Raw genomic sequence first — 24162 nt, 5'->3', positions numbered from 1 at the left:
TTGTTTTTAATCTCAGAACCAATAGCTTATGTGTGGTTTTATATGAGAATTCATACAAAATATGAAGTAACTAGAAGAAGGATTCCTGAATTAAACAGTTGGCAATATTCACTTTTCGATGCAGTGGCAAAGAGAAGAGAGGAGGGTTAAAAAAAAAAAAAAAAAAGATGTTCAATCAACCCCCTTAACAGCAATAAAACTAGGAAGAATTATATAGAATTCCCTGGCTAATAATGCCAAATGTTAACTTCCTGAATGAGAATTTTAGTATTAGATTCTGGAAGATATAGTGAGGCCATCATCTCCAGCAAGCATAGGATAAGGTGTGAAATGATTGCTGGAAGGCTGCAAACAGTGGGTTGGTGTATTTCCCTGACTGGTACTGGGATACCGATGCAGATCATGTGGGAAACAGTAAAAATACTGTTTCCAGTATGCTTGAAGCATTCCACTTTAGAGTAGAACTTTCTTTCCCAAGTAAAGATTATCTGGATCAAGTACGAAATAACATCTCCCCTACCTGTGCAGGTTACCCATTAACAGCTGGTATGAAAGGTTAACATGCATGTTAACACGTAGGATGAAGGTCCCGGCTCAAAAGTTGTGATGTATTCACCATTCCATCTCCCTAAGAAGTGCTCCTACGTGCTACCCAACCGTTGCCTGAGCACAGCAGTGTATAGAACCCTCAGCAACCAGATCATGTTATTGAGAAATGATACAGTGCAAATTTACATGGTTAAGTGTTTTAATGCTCTTGTGTTTATTTTGTAGGTGGGAAGAGATGAAACATTCTGTGCTGCTGGATCAGTGAGCAGTCAGCTGTGCCTCTTTCCTGATGAACTTATTCAGAATGTGTAAGAAATTGTTGGTGGCCCTGGAGAGATCTAATCTGTATGAACATTAGTTATAAATAGAAAATTGCTATTTCAGATGCCAGTTTCACCTTTTGGAGGAGTGGAAGGCCTGTTTGTGGTCTTAGTGACTACAGAAGCAAGGTTAGACGTTAAATTCAAGGTTTCTTGCATGCAAATAATATGAATAGAGAATTAAGGGGGAAATAATTCCTTTGTACTTTCTGTGAAGGACTTTGTTTCTATCCATATTTTTAAGTTCAAATCTTCCCAGCTCTACCTTCAGAGATAACTTGAGTCTAGCTGCCTGAATTCTAGCAGCAAGATACAATCCGATTCAGTTTTACCTATAGTTAAGTGCTGCCTAGAACAAGACTTCTCTCTGCTTCTTGCTGGACAGGGTTAGTGCTGATGATAATTCTGGGCATAGATGGCTGGAAAGTGAGTGAAGAGGAACCACTTAGGTCACTTAAAACAGTTCATATAGGCTTTTCCTGTGAACCTCTTGGTCTGCTGCACTTGTATTGTTTTCAGTTGCCAGAATCTTGTTAACAGAGAACACAGGTGTCTGTTAATGGAATGCGTGTGGAGTTTGTTTCTGCCCCAAGTTCTTTGTTTTATATTCACTACATATAATTAACATCAGTAATTACAGTTACAGTGAAGAAAAAAACATCCAGTAAAAGGGTCTCTTCATGTGACCTTCGATCTATGGACTTCTATGGTCCAAATGTTTCCACAGCAGAGTAGCTGTTCTCTGCAGTGCAGTTAGTGTACTGAGGGAAGCACTAGTCCAGATCTTTGCCTCCTGCAGATGTTGTACTGAGATGAGTATTGTTGGTTAGAAATGTGCTCGTACTGGAGATTAACTCTATAGTGCCACAGTAGCCATGGTGCTGTATTTTATTTAAAGTCTTCTCCATGGATCAGTGATTCATATTGGACAGCTGGGGTTCTGTGTTACGGCAGTAACATGTTTTCCATTTTCCCTGTATAGACAATTGTCCCCTGAACTACGTGTGCATCTGCACAATTGGTAGATGTAATAAAGCAGAGTGGCCATAGGAGGCCTTTTTGTCGGTCCCTTTGATAGTATGTTTCTTGCCCCAGTACTCAGTTTCTCTGTCAGTTCACAGGAACCTGCTCCCTTTTCAATGGGCCTGTCATGCCTCATTCCCTTCCTTCCATTTTTTTCAACAAAGCAAAATGGAGCTTTGTACCATCTGAATGAACTTCAAAGTGGCTAGAAAGGGTACCCAGGGTTCCTGGCACTTGTCATTGTCTCCCAGCCTGGCCAACATTTTCCTTCAGGTCTAATTACTTCCAAATGCTCCCAGATGCTTTGAAGAAACTCAGAGGGAGGGGGAGGCATGAAAGAAAGGTGGAAGAGGAAAAAGGAGACTCAAAGTGGAGAAAGCATAATGCTTTAGCAAAAATGTTGATTGATTTCTTAGACGACACCCAAACACAAACAGGGAATATGTGCGGCTGCTGGCAGTGGGGAATGCAAGAGCACTATATACAGCTGCTGCTCTAAATCCTTACTGTGGAAAGCAAGCCCTTCTTGCACTTGACAGGCTATAAAAGGCATACTACAGCAAAACAAAAATATTAAAATAATGCTTAAAGTTTATTACTTAGTGAATTAAGGGCTGAGCCTACGCTCCATAGGACTATCTGTATCTTGGTTCAGGTGCTATGTCAGGCTTATTAATTTCACAGAAGTCAGAGGCAGACTGTACCTAGAGCTGCTTTGCTGAATTTATGCAGGATGTATCAGGGGCTAGCTAATAGCCATAGCTAATGATAGGTGATTATATACTTGGGCTGGTGTTTTGATTCACGGGGTTAGAATAAACAGCAGCAGTCTGGTTGGCAGGAAGTTGTAGCGTGCTTTCAGATGTGCTAGTCTTGTTTTTTTTGAAGAGCACAGGCAACATCAAATAGTACTGATTTGCTTAGCTATTTTGATTCCACCAGTTTTGACCAAGAGCTAGCACCATAACTATCGCCTGCAAGTACCCAATATGGGAAAACAGAAGGAAAAGTTTAGGGACACAAGCAGCAATATCATTATTACTGTGGCAGTTTCATGGGTTAAGTACAGGGGTGAGGATTAGGAGACTTCATATTGCTAACCATGTGCATTACCTCAGTTAGTTCTGCCCATGCTTGTCCATTCTTTAAGAGGGACAAGATGCCCCAATATTTAAAACTGCAGGCTCTTCGCTAAGTTGCTACAAGGATTCCTACCCTGCCACAGAACAATACATGCAGATACCTGATGAGCTGGATTTGTTTCAGTATCACTTCTGCCATAGTAGCTGAACTCAACCCCAGGGTTTTTGGGCATTCAAAGGTAGTATTACTTGCATTTTTTTGCTATTGCCTTTTTTTACCATATGGTTGTGGGGCTGAAGGCTGAACTAGGTCAGTTCCTTCATTGGTTTCATTGTACAGCTGCACAAACAGTTGTCTTGGCAAAGAGGCTGCTGTGCAGAGGGATGGGGCACTCCTTAAGCTGGTACTGTCCTCAGAAAGAATGTGTATTAAATTGTGGTTTTAGTTGCAGTTTCCAAGTGGCTGGTGTCCTGAGGGATGACCTTGATAGCTCTTGGCTAAAAGAGTACAGTGACCTACTGAGCTTTCGCCTGCTACAGCTGTCAATGGGAAAAAAATTGCTCGCTATTACTAATCATAAAGACTACAGATTGCACCCTCTCTGTTGTTGGCTATCCCTAAGACACGCTGGTGTCAGCTGCTTTTCGTGCAGCCAGCTATGTATTTCCCAACAAAGCCAGTTCAGTTGTGTGGGTCCTGCCTACATGTGTAAGGTTTCTTATTTCACAGCTTCCCCCCCGGCCCCCCTGCTGGCTGAGGGGCCAGGCTGTCCCATGATGTGGGATTCTCACACATGCTGTTTGTTATTCTGTCCTTTTTCCTTTCGTCCTACAAAGATTTAGAGAAGAGGGTGGGTGAGGGGGAGACTTTGCAAGTCTTTGAAGCAACTTGACTTTCGATGATTAATTGCAGCAAAGAGCCTCCACAAGGGAGGGTGTCTCGGTTTTAATTTATTGATGTTTCTTTGTGAGAACAAATTTATAGCAGAGGGGAAGCAGCTTTTGAGGAGAATATCAAATGGTTAAAAGGTTCCAAGCATTCTTTGATGTCACAGCCCTGGAGAAATACTGAAAGGTAGTGAGGGACAGACACTGTTTATTTATAAAATAAAGATCAGTTACCTGCTTTTGGCAAGAGCCTGTGACTGAGCTCCTGTTAACAACCTATTCATTAGACAGGCTTGGAGCTGGACCTAAAGTTTCTGCCACAGCTGCCTGCTGAGGCGATGAGAGCCTGAAGTCTGGACAACATTTCCAGCCATTAAGTCTTTCCATGCGTCTCTGTGAAGCAGGACCTGTTTCTCACATTAGCTGAGAAAGCAACAGCATCTTACCATGCTGTGAAGTACAGGCTACTGCTAAAGGAGTACGGCAGCAAGATGGAAACGAGTTACACACTTAGCTGACCAAAACAAGTGTTTGGCAGCCTCTTTTCAAAAATAGCATCTGACACCATAGTTGCCTAGGGCTTTGTCATGCTTGGTAAAGGAGAGGGGAAACAGAAGCAAAATGGCAGAGAAAGAGGAGGTTGAGACTCTTCTTCCTAGAGCTCAACTCTGAGGATGAGCCAGACGTTCACTGTCAGGTCAGGGTCTTCTCCTGGCAGGCCACATGTGCTTTATGAGGGCTCTAGAAATCTAGAAGCTGTAAGGAGACAGCAGCAAGCCACTCAGCACATCTGCTCAGTGCCTGAACATCTCCCAGAAGGAAGAGGATTAAGCTGCTTCAGCCCACATCCTTATCCTGTTCAAGGGCACTTCAGCTTCTGCAGTTACATACCAGCTGTGGCAGCACTTTCTCCACATGCTCAATATCCACTTTCTCCAGGTCCTCCGCCTGAGCCTGCCGTGCTGCTCGTGCTGCTGCTTCTGCAGTAAAAGTGTAAGGAAAGAGGTGTTAGAGGGGGGCTTAGAGACGCTAGGTGTGTGGTCCCGACGAGGCGTTGGGGGCTGGCTTTCCGGGACGAAAATGCAGTCCCACGGAACCGGGTGGCCCAGCTCCCGGAGGAGGCCGGTCACCGGCCCCACGAGGGAGCGAGGGCGTGGCTGCGGCAGAGGCGCAGAGCGGAGCTGGAGCACGACGGGATGAGTCGATTGTTGGCTGGGTGCTGGGGGAGGAGACGGGCGGGCCCTTCCGCGGTGAGGCAGGGCTGGGGGGTCCCCTCACGCCGGTAACGGGCCTCCGTCAGGGTTCGGGCTGACCCTGGGCCTGGCACCGGGAGCGGGTACTGCGCGCTCACCTCGGACGAAGACATTCAGCATCTCCGCCATCAACAGCTGCGCGTCGCCGTTAACTGCAACGACAAAGCGCTTACGGAAGAGCGGGGGCCCGCCCCGCCCCGCCCCGCCCGCCGCCGCCCCCGCCCCGGTACCTCGGGTCCTCCCGTCCCGGAAGTGGAGGCGGAGCAGTCGGTCCACCGTCTCCTGGGCGGAGAGGAGAGCGGATGAGCGGGGCGGCCCGGGGGCAGCCCGAGCCCGAGCCCTGCCCGCCCCCCCCCCCCGGGCCCTCCGCACCTTCCTGAAGCCGCCGGCGCGGCTCCCCGGCTCCGCCATGGCGCCGCGCTTGCCGGCCCCCGCCCCCCGGAAGCGCGCCCCGCGCGGGGGCGGGGCGGCGGCGCCGCCGTCCCGCTGGCGTCAGGGCCGCGCCCGGTAGCGCGCGCCGCGGCGGCCATGGAGGAGTTCCGGCGGGCCTACGCGCGGCTGTGCGCGGCGGGCGGCGCGGCGCCACAGGAGGCCGTGCTGCGGCGGCTGCGGGAGCTCGGCGGGGCGCCGGGCCGCGGCCGCCTGGACCTGGCGGCGCAGAGCCTCTCGCTGGAGACGTGCGGCGCGCTGGGCCGGCTGCTGCCCGGCGCCGCGCCCTTCGCCGAGGTGGCGCTTGGCGACTGCGGCCTGAGCGAGGAAGGTGGGCGCGGGGCCCGCGGCGGCGGCTTCCCTGGGAGGGAGCCGGCCCGGCCCGCACAGCGAGCGGCCGTCGGCGGGCGGGGTTGCGCCTGCGGGGCCGCCCTCCGCTCCCGCCCCCCCCCCGACGCCGGGCGGGCGGAGGCGAGGCGAGGCGGAACGGCGCAGCGGGGACGTGCCGGCCCCTGCGCTCCCGCTCCGCGGCTCGGGGCGCGCAGGCCCTCCGGTGGCCCGCGGATGTTGGACGGAGGGGGCGCGGCCGCGCTGGCCGCAGAGGGGCTGTGCTGCAGCCTGCGAGCGAGTGGGGCCTGGCAGCGGTAACGGTATCCCGGTGGATCTGGAGCCGTCAGCTGGCGGGCAGGATGGGTGGAGAAGAAGTAATTCGTGTTTCAAGCAGATGAACTCGCCTGGTCTGTGACTGAACGGGGATGTGGCAGCGTAGTTTGAAGCTGGTCACGAGCCCCTTGGTTGCCAGAGGTATCTTCCCTACGTCTTTGAGAGCACGTCTGCTGTTGTTGGCCTTGAGTAGATGGGATTGGTGGCGGCTGCTGATACAGGAGGATTCAGATGATAATCTGCTAGATCTAATCACTAGATTATTAAATCTAGCAAGCGTTGTATGGGGATTCTGTGGGAGGTGGGATGGGTCCCTACTGTGTGAGCAGGGGTTCAGTAAGCCAGCAAGTGTCTTGTCTGTGTGGCCTATTTGGACATGGGCTATTTTCACGGGTGCATTAGGAAGGTACATAGGGTGACACGCACTTCTCTACCCAGGCACCTCTTTCTCTGAGAATATATAAAAAAATCTCCTGCCCTGAAAGTTCAGACTCGCGCTTTCCAGCAGCAGTGGCCGTTTACTAAGTCATATGTTTTATCATAGCCATGTCTTCTGAGCTGGCTGTTTGAAAGGATGCTTTCTTTTCCAGTTCAGGCAGAGTGTTACATGTATGAAATAAACAACTGTCTGTTTGGTTTTTTTTTCTACTCAGGTGTAAAACTTCTGTTGCATGGTCTTTGCTCCAACACCACAGTCAAATCTTTAGATTTGAAGGTGAGTCTGTTCAAATGAAATGGAGACAAAGAGGTGGGGAAGGAAGTAGCAGCACAAGCGTAATCAGAGTTAGAAACAGCCAGTCCTGGTGCAGGAGTGTTCTACAAGATGTGTACTTCTGTAAAGTTCTTCTTCTCAAGTGACTCAGTGCTTGCCTCCCTAACACCACGTCACGACTTTCCAAAGTTACTTTGCAGCTCACCTTTGTCTGGTTTTATTCAGTTACTCTGTTTTGATAGGAAGTTATTGTCATATTTCTTTTGTCAGTTGCTGCTCAGTCAGATGAAGCATATGTAGGCTTTTCTTTGGGTTTCCGTATTAATCAGTGAGTTACTAGTTGTTTGACTTGCGCTTCTGTAGAGTTTATCTAGGTTGCCAGTGTCTTTTAGCTAGCCTGGGACTTGGAACTAAGTGTGCACTTTCAGATGTGATGATCACTCTGCTGTGAGAGTGGCTTTCTGTCTGTGTTCATCTAGCGCATAGCTGTTCCCTTGAATCTACGGTCCTAAACTGCATCACACCTTTCTTTGTCATCTGTGCTGGTACTAGCTGAGCCCTTTTTAATGAGGTGCGTTGACATGGTTCTGCTTATCTAGAATCAAAATTTTCTGTCCCATCATGGGCCATGCTGGTCTTGTGCTAGCCTGTGATTTTTGTGAGCTCTCCGTTATGATGCCTCACAAGACTAACGGTGTATGTATTCACTCTTCCTCCCGGGGTCTTTCGTTTTCTGGAAAGCTGACTGATATGCAAAACAAACATTACTCAGACCATCTTTGACAGACTGAAATCAGCATTACAGCTGGGGTGCACCTGGTGGTGTTTGATGGGACAGCTGGACTGGGACAGGGTGTATCCTCCTGATCACCTGGAACTTTTGTTTCAGGGAAATAACCTGCGAACCGTGGGAGCTGAGGCTTTGGGAAAACTTCTTAGGCAGAACAAATCCATCAGGAGGTAAAAAATTGTATCTACCTCTCTCTCTGTTATTCCTGCCAGATGGAGCACAACATTAGGAAAGGGTTGAGGGTGTTTTTTGTTAGGGTAGGAGGAATGTCAAGTGGTGCAGTTTCTTGTGAGGGATGGGACAGATGAAGGAATGAGAACTGGAGGTGCCCTTTCTGAGGATGCATGGCCCTATCAGCATCCTGCTTTCTGAAAATGAGTCTCTATTAGGGGAGCTGGGTGTTCAAGTGGGTACCGTGATCCAGGTGTCATTCAAGCTCCTGCAACTGTCTGTTTACTCCATGAACTCTAATCCTGTCTGATTTTCCCTAGCCTAATCTTGGAATGGAACAGCCTTGGCGTGTGGGAGGAGGGCTTCTCCTTTTTCTGCCAGGGACTGGGAGCAAACAACTTTCTCCAGCGGCTAGATCTGCGCAATAACCAGATCAACCATCAAGGGGCCGGAGAGCTGGCCATGGCACTGAAACAAAATACCAGCCTTCAGGAGCTGGGTAAGAGCGACCACCTGCGTACATGCATGCACGCACACATATCTTCAAGTTCGTTGCAGCCTGCCCTGATCTCTGCCAACTGATCAGTGTCATTCCCAGTTCCTATCAGTCTGGAGTGCTCTGCAGGCTTTGTGCAGGGAGTAGAGGTCACAGCCCCATGGCCTTTGGATAGTGGGAGCTGTAATTGGAATCCATGGAACCAAACCTGCAGGTGAAGATTGTGTGCTTAGAGCAGAACAGTTCTTAGTGGAGGAGGGAATGGGTTCATTCCCATTTGTGGATGCCGTTGGCATGCCTCATGCCAGACTCTGAGACTTACTTCACGCTTGCTTTGTCCTTAGTAAGGAATTTTGCCAGAATTTCCTTCAGGAAAACGTGGCTCTTGGTGCCGGTTCTTTCTCATCCACAGATTGTGGTTGTGGAAGGAAGGCTCATGAGATGAAAATGTGAGGGGGAGACTTGTGTACCTTTTGAACTGTAATGGCTTCCTGCACTTTACTGCGCTTAAGATTCATCCTTGCCTTTCCTGCTCTGTCTGTCGTTTTCCCTCCCTCTCATTCATCTTGAAAAGGGAGACAGTATTCACCTGTGTTTGTGCTGAGACCATCTGGGATTAGTTAGCCATGCTTGTAGATCTATAAAGAGTGTGGTTTCTCTTGAGCCCTGTGTTTTTTCAGCAGATGTGTGACTACCGGGGTGAAAGTTTGCTTTCTGTATAGATTTGCGCTGGAATAATATTGGGCTTCTGGGTGGCCGAGCTTTGCTGAACTGCCTGCACAGCAACAAGACCCTGAAGAGGCTGGAGCTGGCTGGGAACAACGTTCCTAGTGACATCCTGAAAGCTGTGGGTAAGTATTACTGGTTGCACAGGAAAGGATCAGTAACTCCTTTCCCATTTCAGCGCTTGAGGGATATAGGGCACTTGCTGCTCCAGAAGAGAGCTATCCCTCCTCCCCTCCCTTTCTCAACAGCATTACGCTACATCACTTCCTCTTGTCCTTTAATGAGAGCTGGTCAGGTTGGAGGTGTCACTTTTACCAGAAAGAAGAAAAAAATTATTTGGACTGCATTAGAGATTACTATGCTATATGAATGTGGGGGAACTTGGGGCTCTTGTGGGGGAACTTGTTGTCCTACCCAGAGTGGAGTTGAATGGCTCTCCTGTGGGTGGGGTGTTGATTACCCCATATACACTGCTCTCTTCGATTCCACCCCACCTTATGTCTGTAAGGTGAGAGGGGTCTCTCTGCATGGGCCAGCCTGAGAAGGGCTACTGTTCTGGTGCTTCTGATAGGCAGGTGTCAAGCTGAGCGCTGTCTCTTCCAGCAGTGCTTGCTATTCTGTTGCTTTAGAAACGTGTGCATGCTCTCCCGCTCTCTCTGCATCAGAACAAGCCACGGATCACAACCAAGACCGTCAGACTATCCTGAGAGAGACCCAGAACCGAGCGCACATACTCAGCAAGGAGGTTTTGAGTCTGAAGGATGAGAAGACCAAGCAGGTCAGCAGTCTTACGTGTTGGCAGCTCAAATGGGGCAGCTGGAACCCTATGTTTTCCCTCGGAGTCCCCATGAAACAGTGACAGGATTACTGCGCACCTGAAGTTGCATGTGCATCTTTATGGGCAGGCATACAGCATGGTTTAATAAATGGGCTTCTTCCTCTGAGCTGGGTTGCCCAGGAATCAAATCCATGACGGTATGGGTATGGACACATGCCCTGATGAACATGTTCACTCTGGATTCTGGAGGAGTTTTGGTGATATTTTCACCCATATTTGTGCTTTCGGTTCTTCTTTTGCAACTGGTTTGATACTTTCCAAGTGGTAAAAACCTAGAAATATGAGTCTGTTTTCCTTCAGACACCTAATGGTGCAGGGTCCCTATAGTTATGACCTCAGTCAGACGTGCTAATGAACCCGTCAAACCTCCAGTTTGCTTGCTTTCAGTAGAGTGGCTTGACCTGTCTTCAGCTGTCACTAGGAAGAGAAAGATGAGAAATGTAAATGCTTCAAGCTGATGCAGTTCATTTTCTCACTGATGTTTGCCTTGTTCACAGTTCTTGGATTTGATGGACACTATAGACAAGCAGAGAGAAGAAATAGCCAGGAGTGGCAGGTGAGTTGAATTTCTGAGTGCTTTCTGCTCTTTCATAGCAGAATTAGGCCCTCTCCATTTCCTGGGAGAAATTACCCACCCCTTCTTTTTTTTTTTTCCTTTCTCCCCCCCCAAATGCAGGATGTCTGCAGCACGAGTCAGCCAGCTGCAGGAAGCATTGGATGAGCAGCACTCTATTATGAATTCACTGAAAGCCAAGTATGGATGAGGAAAACCTTAGCCTTCTCACTGTTCTGTGCTGTATAGGCAGTGCTGAGCAGAGCTGTTAAGAAGGGGGATTATCTTGTAGAGTGGCTGGCTTACCATTTTGCTTAGTTCTGCAGTAATATCCAGAAATTACAGTCAGATCAGGCCTTTGGGTTTGCTACGCTAGATACTTAGCCTGCTTTTAAGTAAAATACAGTGCATTGGTGTAAGAACAAGTGAATTACAGAAGGTGAAAAGGAAAAAAAAGGATTGTGGGGATGGGATGGGGGCATGTTCCTTGCATAGTTTACAGCCTGGCAAGAGTCTGTACCTGCTTCCCCTGGCAGCTGGCAGTATCCTCTGAGAACTACTGCACATATGGAGGAACCTGACCAGCGAGATTGTATGCTTAGGAGCAAAGAGGTGGAGCTGTCCAAAAGCAGTGTTAGATGGTGTAGAGCCATATGCACATGACAGTGATTAGACTTCAAACACTGATGAGCCTGGCTCATTCAATTCTGTCAGGTAAAGGTAGTTTCATTATGCCATGCCTCAGTGTGCACATGTTCCTCATGTACAGAGTAAGCAAATTGTTTCTGCTACCTGTGTTTAAAATTCTATCCCTAATTTTAAATGACCTTGCAGTGGTATAAAATAGCCAGCTTAGTTCTCCTGTGAGAGCGGGCAAATCCTGGAGGGGTCCAGGCAGGGAAAACAGCTCATAGAAGACAACCCAGGGAAAACACAGTGGGGCACCGGAACACCAGGGCCTGAGAAGTCCCTGTTTGCAGAGGCTGCTGGGTGCAGAGATAAGCAGTGTCCTTTTCCAGGGGGCAAACAATGCCTCATTTCGCTACCCTGATTTCATCCACTGCCAAATATGTGTTAACGTCTTGTACCACGTGGCCTAGAGAGCTCACTGGAAGTGTCTCCCTTAGAAAGGACTCTGGAAAGCGTTTCTCCTTATAGGCTGCAGATGACTGAAGCTGCCCTGGCTCTGTCTGAGCAGAAGGTGCACAATTTGGGAGAGCTACTGAATGCCACAAAACAGGAGCAAACCAGCATGGCTGAGCGTCACTTTACGGAGCTCCAGCAGCAAAAGCAGGTGAGCTGAATAAGTCCTAGTTAGGTTTGGGAGCAGGGTTCCAGGTCATACCTGGTTTGTGTAGATTTGGGGGATGCTGGATGGGACAGGCAAGCATGATTTTTAGTGGGTTAACCACAGCTGCCATGACAAAAATTCTTGTGCGAATTAGGTGAGTGCTAGGTGTGGAGAGGAGCCATTGTGTTTATGGGGTAGGTTGGATTTAGTTGGGTGTGGTGTTGGTTGGAGTAGGTTGGCAGTGCAAGAACTAAGGTGAGTACAGGTTCTTAATTTTGATTCTGTTTGCAGGAAGGTGCTGATCAGGAAGGCAAGCTTTTGCGTGACTTGTCTGCTGCCAGTGAGAAAAATCTGCTTTTAAGAAACCAGGTAGGAAAGTCCAAGGCTGACAAGTGGGACTTGGGCATTGTTCACTTCTGCTCTGTGTATATGTCCTCTACTTTGATCCTTGTTTGTGTCTCTACCGATTGTTCTGTACAGCCAGCTTTCTCTGCTAATAGGAAAATAAAATTCTTTGTGGTGGTAATTTCCTTGTAGGTGGATGAGTTGGAGAAGAAGTGCAAAGTTCAGCAGGATCAGCTATTCCAGGTAAAACAAGACTTGACCAACACAACAGCAGAGCTGAAGCTGCGGGCTGTGCAGGCTGAGGGTGAGTGGAGGAGCAGAAACAGCTCATGAACCCACAGGTGTGGGTTGTGATTACCGTCCATGAGTCGACAGTGCAAGGGAGCCAAGGAGAAAGGGTGGAAGAGTTTGTGATGGAGTGTAAATATACCTTGCATAGCAGGAATGCTGTAATTGTGATATTTTAATCTGCAGAACGCCTGGAAATGGAGAAGAGAAGATTTAAACAAAGCCTTGAAGATGTGGAATCCCTTCGGTTAAAAGAGGTAAGAATGGGGTTTCTGCAGCATCCTGAAGTTAGTCTCTCTTTGGTCCTGACATACAGGTGCCACTGGAGGTCATTGTTTGCTGTCAGCTGCTCTTAAACAAGTTTAAAAATTAGTGGACTCAGACTTACTGTGGGAATAATAGGCCATTTCTACAAGCTGAAGAGATCACAAGACATTCTACCAGCTAGTAAGATTTTGTAGCTTGCAAGAGTATGGGCCAGAGTTGTACATGATTCTACAAAAGAGGCTTGGAGGCTGGCCCTTGTGTCAGTCTTGCTATGCATAGAAGTAATTATGAATAAGCAGTCTTGTCATGCTCACTGAAGTAAAGGTGCATTAATGGAGGAAATCGAGACGTACGTGCTATATCCAACCAGTCCTTTAATGGGGCTCAGCTTGCTAGTTCCTTCTCTGTTATGTTTCAGGGGGATTCTGTCTGAGTGTGGACAGGACAAGAGGCTGTGATCAACTCTCTTTGGAGTGTTTATTGAGGTGTCAAATCTCTCAAAAATAAAATTATACCAATAGATTTCTCTGAAGATTTTGAAATCTTGTAAGAAAAGACATAGGCCAGGAAGATTTTAGCCACATTACAACTAGGAAATGAGTCTCTGGTGTTTCGTACCACTCGAAGATGGGAGCTCAGACTCTGTATCTTCCATCTTGGCCTTGAAGGGATCTTTGTCCAAAGTTCCCAGTTTCTAGAGGGCAGATTCTATCTATATTACAGTTTCCTAGTGGAGCTCTGAGGGAGGTAAGAGTTTTTCTTTGGTGGTAGGCGGGTCAATGAGAGGATGCTCTTTCTCATGCCAAATGGCCATACTGCTATGCCTGGAGATAAGAGTGGTGTTCTGGCACTTTCTTAAATGGTTTCTACTGCTTTGCAGGTGGATCATATGACACAGCACATTGAGGCCAGTGAACGTTCCATGCAGGACAGGATCCAGAGGCTGGAGGCCATCAGAATGGCTCTGGAGGAGGTGAGAATGGATGCTCCAGGCGTGTTGGAATGCTCAGGTAGCAGTGGCAGGAGAAGGCTGCCAGGGGAGCTTTGTGGAATCTTCCGTTGCTGACCTATGTAAAGATTGTCATGTGCTGTAGGGAGGAACAGAAAACAGCAATTTACCAGCTAAAATTATTTTAACTGCTTTGGACTAAGGAAGGAGAAGGTTCCAGGGAGAAACTTGTAGATTCTGATTGAACAAAAATAAAGTTTCCATTGAACGTGGTTAGATTCTTGCCAGGATTTGACTTCACAGGTTTCCCATGTGGTCCCAAGTAGGGGACCACATGTAGCATATATCTCCTTGTCTGTTCTCCTGGCTAGATCCAGCGCTGCCCTCTCTTATTCCCGTCTTTGGAAAGCTTCACCCATTACTTGCCGTTATATAACTGAAATTCCGATTGAATTTAGATGGCAATCTTGGGGTGAGAAAAGGTATGTAATCTGGGTTTGTTTTCCCTACACTGAGTGAGACAGCTGTGTCACGTTGTAGCCTGCGACTGGAAGCTGCTAATGTTTTCTGGTCAGTGTTGCAGCTTCTCTGTCTGGGATGATCTTTCATGTTTCTGTGGCAGGAGCTGAGCCAAGTCAAAGCAGCTGCACTCACTGAGCGAGGCCAGGCAGAGGAGGAGTTGTTAAAAGCCCGGAATCAGGCACGGTTGGAGGAGGTAAGGCCAAGACCTGTCTGTGGGCCCTGCCTCTGTGGGAAGGAGTGGATTTGGCTGCCTAGCCTATGTTTTTGTCTCAGGGAACTGCCAAGTAACTCCCTGCTCTGGGTTTCAGTGGCCTGCAAATAGTGTGATTTCTGAGGATGGAATCCTGAAAAGTCTGCTTTGAATTGTCTCCAGAATGTGACCACTATCCCCACCTGCTCTGTGCTTTCCAGTAGTAACAGAATTGATGTGGATATTGTTGTAGCAGATTTCAAGTTGCCAACTTTTGAAGCTAACAGCCAGATGTCAATCCTTCTATTTAACAGCAGCTTTCATGGGCTGCTCCTGTTTCTCTGGACTCAGAGGAATTTCTGCAGGTGGCTACTGCTGCTGGATAAGAAAAGTCACTGTAGAATTGAACTTTGTGAAAATGGCAATGAAGTCAACACCCTGTGAAAGAGAACATGGGATTAGGAAAATACACCAAAACTATTAGAATGTTTATTTATATGTAACATCACAAAAGAAAATGCTTTACTGAGTTACAAACATAAAAAAGCTGCCATGTGTGTCTGTGGTGGGACACAGCAGTTGCTTAGCTACGTACAGCAATGTTTCAGAGCCATTTGGGATATGGAGAAAGTGAAGACAGAGCATTAGTTGTAAACACCGGTAGTGGCATTGGTGCTTCTACCAGGGACACACCTCTGTTTCTCAGCGAGTGAACTGGGCTTTGCAGCATCTCCATCAGAATGTTTTTCCTGGCAACAGAAAGCAGCTTAGATTCACTCCTGAATGCAAGGGAGAAGTGCCATGTCTATTATGGCTAAGTCCTGTGCTTGTTCTTCAGTGCCGGTTGACTCAACCAAGGGTTCACTCTGTTGGGAATGAAAAGGGGAGAATCCCTTTGCAGGAATGGAATGGGACTGATGTATTTTCATTTTCCTTTGTGTCTTGCAGCAGCAACGACTAGAACACCTAGAAGAGAAGCTGCGGCTGATGACTGAGTCACGGGATGAAGCTCAGAACTGCTGCCTTAAGCAAAAACAAATGGTTGCTGAGGCCCAGGCCAAAGCCAATCAGTTGAGCCTGCATGCTGAGGGACTCAGAAGGCGGCTAGAGGAACTTCAGCAGGTAATTTGGACTGGAGTAGAGATATGGTCACCACAGGGGCAGAACAAGTTGCTGAAGTTGTTGGTTATTCTTGGATTTGTCTTTGTGTGTCAGGACCTGAACAGTAAAGAGGAGGAGAAAGTGACAGAGGTGAATAAAGTGAAAGTGGAATTACAGGAGCAGATTGGACACCTGCAGGCTGAACGCACAGTACAGGGAGGGCTGAGAGAGAAGATTGCAGCCCTGGAGAGACAGCTGAAAGGTGATGGATCCTTTCATGCTTCTCAAATGGTAATGCTGGGTTACCCTACAGTTGGGCTGAAACTGAGCTACACTTACAGGTAGTGACAATGGTGCTTCCTTCTTGTGTGTACAACCATGAATTGTACCCTCCATCCTGATGTATTTGCAGGGAATCTTGTCCTCATTTTATGGAGACCAAGACTTGGATAACTACCCAAAGCTGCACAGCAAGCAAAATGTTTGGATTTCCTCCACAGTGAAGTGTAACATCTTGTCTGTGCAAAACCTCTCGCATTGTCTCATGCAGCTTCTCTTGTGTGCCTGTTGATCATCCTACTTCCATTGCCTTTGGCTGTGCCTATAACATGTTGTTCCTGTTTATTCTAGCTAGGGACACCCTAATTTTCTTTACTAATGCTGCTCTTCTTTCACAGCCATATCAAGTAATCACCGTGAGGCACTGCTGGACAAAGAAGGTGAAATCTCTATGCTGCTGGAGAAGCTGAGAATGAAAGAGGCTGACATCTCCAGGATGAGGGAAGAAGAGGCCCAGCGAGCAAGTTTCTTGCAGAATGCCATCATGGCATATGTGCAGGGCTCACCCTTGGGAACCCACAGTTCCAGGAAATGAGAGCATGGCTTAAAGAATACAGACACCTGCTGTCAGGAAGAGGGTGAGCAACTCAGGTACAGCCCCTTCTTTCTAAGTGGGACAGTTTTGTCACGGTGGGGTGACATGAAGGCTTGCAAACACAGAAAATTGCTCTTGCTCTTCAGAAATCTTGCTCCCGACCACATAAAGGAGAGGAGGAAACAACCATCCAGGGCTGGGATAGAGGTTCATGGGTCTGAGTTCATGATGTGGAGCCCTTCCCCTGCACCGCTACAGCATTTGAAGTAGTTTCTGTGTCCTTTCATACAGCACCAGTCTGTTGGCACACCCTGCTGTTACTAGGGGGTTGTATGTTCCCTGGGCAGCGGTCATTCTGAAGCATTTGTTTGGATGCTAGGGCTGTTGACAGTGAAACCTGATAAATGACAGGCAGCAGTGTTTACAGTTCCCTGTAGGTGGGAGCCATTTACTTTGCTCATGGGGTCCCAAAGCTGCTGGAAACACCAGATCTTACCCACCTGTGCTTTTATACCCAGTGCTTACAGATGGAAGCAGCGGCTGACAGGGCTCACTTTTTGGCTCTTTTACCTTGCCCCTCCATGGCTCTGGCTGTAGTGATGGGCAGTAGATATGCATTCACTGCATACAGAAACGGCTACGCAGAGGGGGCCTGCCGTGCAGTGGCTATCCATATCCTTGTTGGGCAGCTGGTCTTTGGCCATGGTTCAAACCTCTACAACACCGACTGGCGTGGAAAGGGTGGGGTGGGGCGTTGGATGTCGGCGTCTGTGCTTCCTCACTGCGAGGCTGGAGTTTTTGTGGCCAAAATGCAACAGGATTTCATTCCACTATGACAAATGGCAAAACTCCTGCTGGCTTCTCAGGATCCTGGAGCTGAGTGCTGTTTTCTGGGCCTTACCCTGGCGAGGACTGATGCTTCTGACTCGCCACTGAGGAGTTGCTTCTCAGAGCACAAAGGGGAGAAGTGCTTCCTTTTCCTGGCAACACAAGTCCTCATGGGGCATGGAGAAAGGGAAGGGGTGTGAGGGGTCTGAATTGGAGAAAGTGGAGACCTCTGTCAGGACAGCAGTATGAGGGCCTCTTCTTAGTTTCTCCAGTGAGTCTGTGGTGGGAGAAATGAACTTGTGGTACGTATTTTAAGAGGCAACTAGAAGATGAAACTTTGTGTGGACTGGCTGGTTTGTGTTTGTGTTTTTTCATATTGGGTTTTGCTCTGCCTTTTTAATAAAGAGCTTTTGCATTTTGCCATAACACTGGACAGTGACAAGCTGGATGTTTAGCTGGTGTGGAGGGAGGGGCCTGCTGCTGTGGTGCTCATGAAGATCCTGCTAGTCTGTCCTGGAGCTAAAAGGCTTTTATAGGTAGATAAGCAAAGTATGTCCACAGATTTTGGTTCTGAAATTCTGAACCTTAGGTAAAAGCAAAGAAGCTGGGAACCTATGCCCCATTCACAAGGAGAGGAGAGCACCTGCGTTGGTAGCTAGGCAGTCTGGGGATGCTGGGCAGCTTTGTAGACCAGCAGGTAAGGGAAAAGCAACGCCTGTTGTTTTGAGATAGTACCACTACACGAGTTACCTCCATTCTTGGCAGAGGACTCGGAGAGGTGGAGGAATCCAAAAGTCATCTTTATGCAGGATTTTTGCTGCCACATCTTTGTTCGTCAGCAGCTGCGGGCAGATGACGGTGAAATCTGCAGCTACAATGCAGCCAGGTTTTAAAGCTTCATCCCTGAGCAGGAGGCCGTACGGTGTGGGAACCATGCTCTGTAAGTTTCTGAGCAACACCGAGCGTGCTCTTTCAAGGGGCAGCGCGCAAGTAACTTGCCTCTCCGGGACGGTATGCTCCACCAGCCGGGAGGACGGCGGGAGCTGGCCGATGGCTGCCTGGAGGAAGGGGAGACGGCGCGGGGCGGGATCCTGCGGAGGGCGGGGCCGGACGGCGCTCCCTGTGCGCTCCGCCTTTCTCTTCCAACGCCCTCTGCGGAGGGCTCCGGCGTCCCCGGCTGGGCCTGCGGCGCCCGCCGTGGGGGCTACGGGTGGCCCCCGGAGAGCGCCGGCGGCGGGCCCGGCCTGCAGCCGCGCGGGAGCGGAGCGGGGCCGGCGCGGCGCCCGCCCCACCCCCGCCGCTGGGCTCGGCCGCGCTCGGCTGGGCTCGGCTGGGCTCGGCTCGGCCCCGCCCCGCCCCGCCCGCGCGGGCTGTCACTGCGGCGGAGTCGCGGCGGCGCCGCCATCGCGGGCAGATGCAGGCGATCAAGTGTGTGGTGGTGGGCGACGGGTGAGTGCGCGGCGGCCGCGGGCGGCGGCGGGGCCGGCCCGGCCCGGCCGCGCCTCGACCCTCTGCAGCCCCGCACAAAGCGGGCCCGGGCCCGGCGGCGCCGAGGGAGGGAGGGAAGGAAGGGAGGGCCCGGTGCGTCGCGGCCCCGCCCCGCGGCCCGGGAGAGCCGGCTCCGCCAGCGGGAGGCGCGGCGCCGGGCGGTGAGGCCAGGCCAGGCCCGGCGCGCCGCGGGGCCCGGGCGGGGTGGGGCGGGTGCTCGGCGGGGCTGCGCCCGCCTGGCCGCGGTGGCCCGGCCGGCCGTGGCCCCTCACCTGCGGGGCGGCCGCGGCGCTGGAGAGAGACGCTCCAGGCGGCGGCTGCGGCCGCCGGGTGAGGAGCCGGGGCGCCTGCCCGCCGGCATGGGCTCGGGGCGGCGAGCCGAGGCCGAGCGGGCGCCGCTGCCGCCGCCTCCCGGCGGGAGATCGGGGCCTTGCTGCAGCGGCGGCCGTTGCAGTCCTGCTCGGCGCATCCCGCTCCCTCTTTAGTTCGTAAACTTGGGTCTTCCTCTCTTAACGCTGTTCAGTTTCGCATCTAGCGGTGTACTGCCTGGAAAACCAACACCTTCTTTTCTTGGGTTTTAAAGCTGTCTCCTCATTATTTTACCAGGTGCCTCTATTTCGCTGTTTTTCATCACACAAGCCTGATTCATCACAAAGTCCTCCCTAAAAATTGTGATGTCCACAGGTTTCTCTCACATCTTCATTTGTTGTTTGTGTTCCAAGGTGAAATACGTTGCTGTTAATGATTTCACCATGTGCCTCTTGTCATCCTTTTTGCTCTTTTCTTTCTGCTTTTCCTATATGCCTTTTTCTGAGAACACATCTGCATGCAAGATGCAGGCACGCAGTAGATTTATGGTGCTTTGTAACTTTTCCTAGCTTGTCCTGCATATTTTTCCTCATAATTCCCCTTTGCTTTTCTGATCACCTCAGCAAGTATAGAGCTAAGATATGGAGAACTAAATGGGAACTGCTCTTAGGCAGGGACTGGTCTTTCTACCTTCCCATGCATGCCACCCCCTCAAACATACATTTGGAACGAGGCCTTCCAGGTTCTAGCCTGGGGGGCCTAAAGAGGGGAGCAGGAGAAAGAGCCACCCACCAAAACAGCACAGCCTTATTGTGGGGAGGGAGAGCAATAACTGCAAGCGCAGCACGTTGGAAATAGACTTCAGCTGAAGGTTTGCAGTCCGGTGTTTTGCTTTAAGACCAATTTGTCAGTGCAGAGACTAAACGAGCTCAGATACCAAAACACTTTAATCATACATATGTGTGTTTTTTGTGAATTATGTGACTTCCCTGTTTGGTGGGAGGGAGGTCATGGTTCACGAGGAAAGTCGGGCCAGTCAGTGTAGTCATTCCTTACGCAGCCTCCCTGCTCTCCAAGAGAGGGGACCTGATCCAGGGGAAAAGCTGGGTGGATTACTGTAGTGGTTCTTGCTGTGCTTTGTGTCATCCTGGGGTCTCTCCCTTACTCCTGGTCTTCCCTTATGTCACTCCAGTTATAGAACTGGGTAGAGGATACCCATCTCTGTTGGCTATTCAGCTTCTCTCAGGCACCTAACAGGCAGCTTTCCCTGTCAGTGGCACTCACGATATGTTTCTCTGGAAGGTTCTCTGCAGTTCACAACTTTGACAGTGATAAACAAGTTGTTTACACTCCTAGTACTCCTCTGTTCTTATAACTAAGCTTTTCCCTTATCCTGCAGGGCTAACTAAAGTTCCTATGTTTACACTGTTGCTAACCAGGCCCAGCCCCTGCCAGCTGCCACCACTGGGTTGACCAATCCCACCTGCCTTCAGCAAAGCCCTGAGCTGACTTTTTCAGTGATGTACACCGATGCCAAAATCTCTTTCCAAACTGACAATGGTCAATTTTAAAGTTAATTTTTGTTTATGGATGCTTTTTTCCCCCCCATTTGTATTTATTGACATTGGATTCCACTGAGGAGCTTGAATAATTCTATGTGTTGCACGTTTTTTCACCTCACCGTTTACCCATTTTGCTAGATTATTATGGATGTGTTGAGCCCAGCACAGAACCCTAATTTATTTCCTTTCTTTTGGTTCCTGGAACAAATATATTTTGCCTGGTGTTTTGCTGAGGCTGAATGGGTGGGGAAAAGGAGTGGGAGAGAGCAGGGTCAGGTAAGTGCTCAGGCAAGGTGCACATTGTGAGTTCAGGCCTGGTCCCTGACAACTAGAGAATTCCAGCCTGCTACAGGTTTGTTTTCTCATGTGATAACTTTTTACCTAACTTCTTTTTTGGGTGGGGAAAGGGTGAGTTTTACGGTGCTTTGTGCTTTACCCTTCTTGATGCTTGTCACTCTTTTCCTCTGCAGAGCTGTAGGGAAGACCTGCTTGCTGATCAGTTACACCACGAATGCCTTTCCTGGAGAATACATCCCTACTGTGTGAGTTATGGCCTTGGGCTTCAGTTGCTTTTTGCTCTGTATGCATGTGTCTGTAAAAGTTGGTTTTGTAGGTGAGGAGAAGGCTGTCCTAAATCAGGCTATGAACTTCACACACAAGGAAGATGCCGGTAGTGTGGCTCTGTACGCGAGGAGGACAGACTATCCTCACTGGAACTGTGTTGCAGTCTCCTCTCCTGATCCAGTGCCCCCTTGGATTTCATATAAAGAGATATGTGGGTCACAACAAGATTGTCACTGATGGGGACTCTTCCTTGGCAGGTTTGATAACTATTCTGCCAATGTCATGGTAGATGGAAAGCCAGTGAACCTAGGCCTCTGGGATACAGCAGGGCAAGAGGATTATGACCGACTGCGGCCTCTTTCCTATCCACAGACGGTGAGTGCTGGACTGGCTTGGACTAGCTTGTAACTGCTCCCTCTCGGGTACAGGGAGGCTCCCAAGGACAGCCAGGCTTCTTTCCTGTGAGGAAAGTCTAAGTTTCTGCAGCTGAAACCATAATTCTGGTTGTTTAAGAAGTATCATAGCTGAATTTCTCCTAAGAGATTGTCCTGTTCTAGTCCCTGCTTCATAATGGTGTTTAAACTGTTATGCATGCCATAGGGAGGCTCAAGTGAAAGGAATGGTGTGGGGCTGCTGTGCAGCTGAGCCACGTTCCGTATTCCCATTCTCTCTCGGTGGCACAGCTCACTGTTGGGCTGCACTAGTAGTGCTTCCCTGGCTGTAGCAACTCCTACATGGCCCCCCTACCAGGGTGAAGCCCATAGCACTGTTAAGGTATTTGTGGCTGCAGGCTCTTAACATGCAGGGCCCAGTACTGTAAAAGAAGATGAAGTTATACACTCAAAGTCCATTCCTTCCCTCTCTGAATTAGTTTAGCACCCTTAATGGGGAAGAATTTCTTACAGCCGCAGTCCTTGCTTGTGGGAGGAGGTTGTCCTCTATGAGGCTCCCTCTCCACCCTCCCTCCATTATGTCTAGCTGTTTCTTTCTACACGGCTGACCCTCTTGTTTCTGCACAGGATGTTTTCTTGATCTGCTTCTCCCTTGTGAGCCCAGCCTCCTTTGAGAATGTCAGAGCCAAGGTAAAGTATTCTCCTTCTGGGTGAAACAGTGGAAGGGAGGAACCGAAGTCCCCTGCCCCACCCAGCACCACACCTAACAAGCCCAAAATTTCTAGCAGTCATGTTTTGATAAGGAAAGGTCATAGTCTGCAGGTTTTAAGAGGGGCCTACTTTTTATTCATGACTTCTTTGGCTAAGTTTTTGCCTTTTTGAATCTGCATCTTAAAGAAGATAAGGGATGTCCTAGAAGCTGAAATGCAGTTAAGGGAAGCATGGTGTGCAGAGTTGGCTGGAATCATCTGTCATGATTCCATGTCTCCGTGCCTTCATTACATCTGCACCGATCTCTTTCTGCAGAGCATATTCAGAACTGTAGGCAGAAGTATCCTGTTCAGGTGTTGCCACCATGCCAGATAGTAGTAAAAACCTTGTTCCTAACAGTAAATGCATCCTCACGGTTGCATCTACTGCTACAGCTACTTTTCTTACCATGCCTCTCCGTTTCAGTGGTACCCTGAGGTCCGACATCATTGCCCAAATACACCTATCATCCTGGTGGGCACCAAGCTGGACTTGAGGGATGATAAAGACACCATTGAAAGGTTACGCGATAAGAAACTGGCCCCCATCACCTATCCTCAAGGTTTGGCCATGGCTCGGGAGATTGGTGAGTCTCATGTGCTGGCAGATCTCTGTGGCATTGAGCTTTTTATTTTGGAGTGGGTGAGGGACAGTGTGTTCTGGTAGGACTGGAGTGGTTGAGCTGGAGCTCTCTTTCCCCTAGGGTCGGTAAAGTACCTCGAGTGCTCTGCCCTGACGCAGCGGGGCTTGAAGACGGTGTTTGATGAAGCCATCCGGGCTGTGCTCTGCCCACCGCCTGTGAAGAAGCCCGGCAAAAAGTGTACCGTGTTTTGAGGGCTGTGGCCTAGGTGCTGGCTCAGCATGTTGTCGTCCTCTGACAGATTGCATATTAGCTGGGTGTTTCTGGAGGGGGCTGGGATGTGTAGGGCCCTTCATCATGTACGAAGTCAGTGTTTTTTAAATGTCTCTTTGATTTAACGTCAGTGTTGATGTGAAGGGGCAGTGGGGGCAGGAGACTAGCTGGGGGCTGTACAGTGCCATGGGGAGGTACAATGGGGAAGGCAAGGTAGCTCCTTGAGGCAACAGGCTGTTTTGGCTCTCCTGAACTCCAAGCTGAAAGGGCTGAGACATCTATCCTGTCCTGGAAACACCTGGTTTCAACCTGCAGGTGAAACAGGTGGTGGAGATACTTGTGGGAAGGGAGCTGATAGGAATGGTGCTGCATGACAAGAGCAGCTGGGAGAGCAATAGGGTCTCCTTGCCCAGCCTACTGTGGCTAACAGTTAACAAATTGGTGCTCTAGCAGATGTGTGCCTGAGACTGTTAAAGAAATCATAACCAGCCCCTGAAGGGGTCGAAGTAAATGAGATATGAAGCTGAAGAACTAATCATTAGGTGCTTTATTGGGTACTAGCCAAACTCAGTGAGTGAAACAGCTCTGTGCAATCAATGTATTTGCCTTTTCGTGTGTGCACACCCTAGGACAGCGTGGTGCTGCTCCCTCCCATCAGTCTTTAGCAGGGCCACCCCCCCCCCCCCCCCAAGTCCAGTCTCTGCAGAGCAGGGCTGTGGTTGTTGCCTCTGTTTTGTTTTTTTCTACTAAAGACAACAAAGGAAGCGATGAGGAGTCTGCTAATTTCTTTCCCTTCCCACTGAAAGTGCAGGCAGGCTCTATGGGTTTGGATGGAACAGGGAGAGCTTCTGAAGGGTTGTGGGGGGGGAATGGGGTTGGAAGAAAGACAGGTCCAATTTCTAATCATCATGTAGAGTGACAAGATAAAACCTTATTTGGTGCAATAAACATTCTCCATGACGGCGTATGTGAGCTTTATTATATAGCAGCCTTCTAAAGGTAATTTTCTGCCTCACTTCTCATACAGGTTCCAGCCCTGCTGCCCCTCTTCTCCAGCAAGACTGGGTCTGTGTCATTGTTTTCTATCCAGTTTACA

General features: G+C 49.4%; 4 protein-coding genes across 14 annotated transcripts in view; 3 read left to right on the top strand and 1 right to left on the bottom strand.

The window, feature by feature from the left end:
* The window catches only part of ASPSCR1 (ASPSCR1 tether for SLC2A4, UBX domain containing), a 51457-nt gene extending 49536 nt beyond the window's left edge, over positions 1 to 1921 (top strand). For all 3 annotated transcript variants that reach the window (XM_072881218.1, XM_072881216.1, XM_072881217.1), the window contains one exon: positions 775 to 1921. In XM_072881218.1, the coding sequence (XP_072737319.1) occupies positions 775 to 788 (14 nt within the window). In that variant the 3' untranslated portion in view covers positions 789 to 1921. The remainder of the gene's footprint in view (positions 1 to 774) is intronic.
* On the top strand, positions 839 to 21369 carry LRRC45 (leucine rich repeat containing 45). Of its 9 annotated transcripts, XR_012045389.1 has the most exons (19): positions 5644 to 5875; positions 6861 to 6922; positions 7809 to 7879; positions 8201 to 8379; positions 9099 to 9227; positions 9768 to 9880; positions 10438 to 10496; positions 10617 to 10694; positions 11652 to 11787; positions 12076 to 12153; positions 12322 to 12433; positions 12604 to 12674; positions 13565 to 13657; positions 14256 to 14348; positions 15294 to 15467; positions 15561 to 15708; positions 16124 to 16363; positions 20978 to 21049; positions 21329 to 21369. XR_012045389.1 is itself a non-coding variant. In XM_072881214.1 (17 exons), the coding sequence occupies exons 1-17, from the start codon at positions 839 to 841 to the stop codon at positions 16318 to 16320; spliced, it is 1812 nt and encodes a 603-aa protein (XP_072737315.1). In that variant the 3' UTR covers positions 16321 to 18225. The 9 variants fall into 9 exon arrangements, 6 of the variants coding, with proteins under 6 accessions (XP_072737315.1, XP_072737316.1, XP_072737313.1 ...); XR_012045387.1 differs by lacking the exon at positions 21329 to 21369 and having other exon boundaries at positions 16124 to 16376; positions 20978 to 21054; XR_012045388.1 differs by lacking the exons at positions 20978 to 21049; positions 21329 to 21369 and adding an exon at positions 16467 to 18226 and having other exon boundaries at positions 16124 to 16376.
* Positions 3909 to 5645, bottom strand: CENPX (centromere protein X). Its single transcript, XM_072881229.1, is given in 6 exon segments — positions 3909 to 4618; positions 4754 to 4842; positions 5214 to 5267; positions 5346 to 5397; positions 5488 to 5571; positions 5574 to 5645. Coding segments are annotated over 6 exon segments (366 nt in total). The 3' UTR covers positions 3909 to 4603.
* Positions 18291 to 24031, top strand: RAC3 (Rac family small GTPase 3). The gene is made up of 6 exons (XM_072881228.1): positions 18291 to 18597; positions 20978 to 21049; positions 21329 to 21446; positions 22091 to 22153; positions 22640 to 22799; positions 22917 to 24031. Exons 1-6 carry the CDS (start codon positions 18563 to 18565, stop codon positions 23045 to 23047), a joined length of 579 nt encoding a protein of 192 aa, XP_072737329.1. The 5' UTR covers positions 18291 to 18562; the 3' UTR covers positions 23048 to 24031.
* Positions 24032 to 24162: the final 131 nt, after the last annotated feature.

Source organism: Ciconia boyciana, chromosome 16 (genome assembly GCF_034638445.1).
Source record: "Ciconia boyciana chromosome 16, ASM3463844v1, whole genome shotgun sequence".
Classification (NCBI taxonomy): domain Eukaryota; kingdom Metazoa; phylum Chordata; class Aves; order Ciconiiformes; family Ciconiidae; genus Ciconia; species Ciconia boyciana.
The sequence above is the reverse complement of the archived record's forward strand: the minus strand, read 5'-3'. Positions and strand labels throughout refer to the sequence as shown.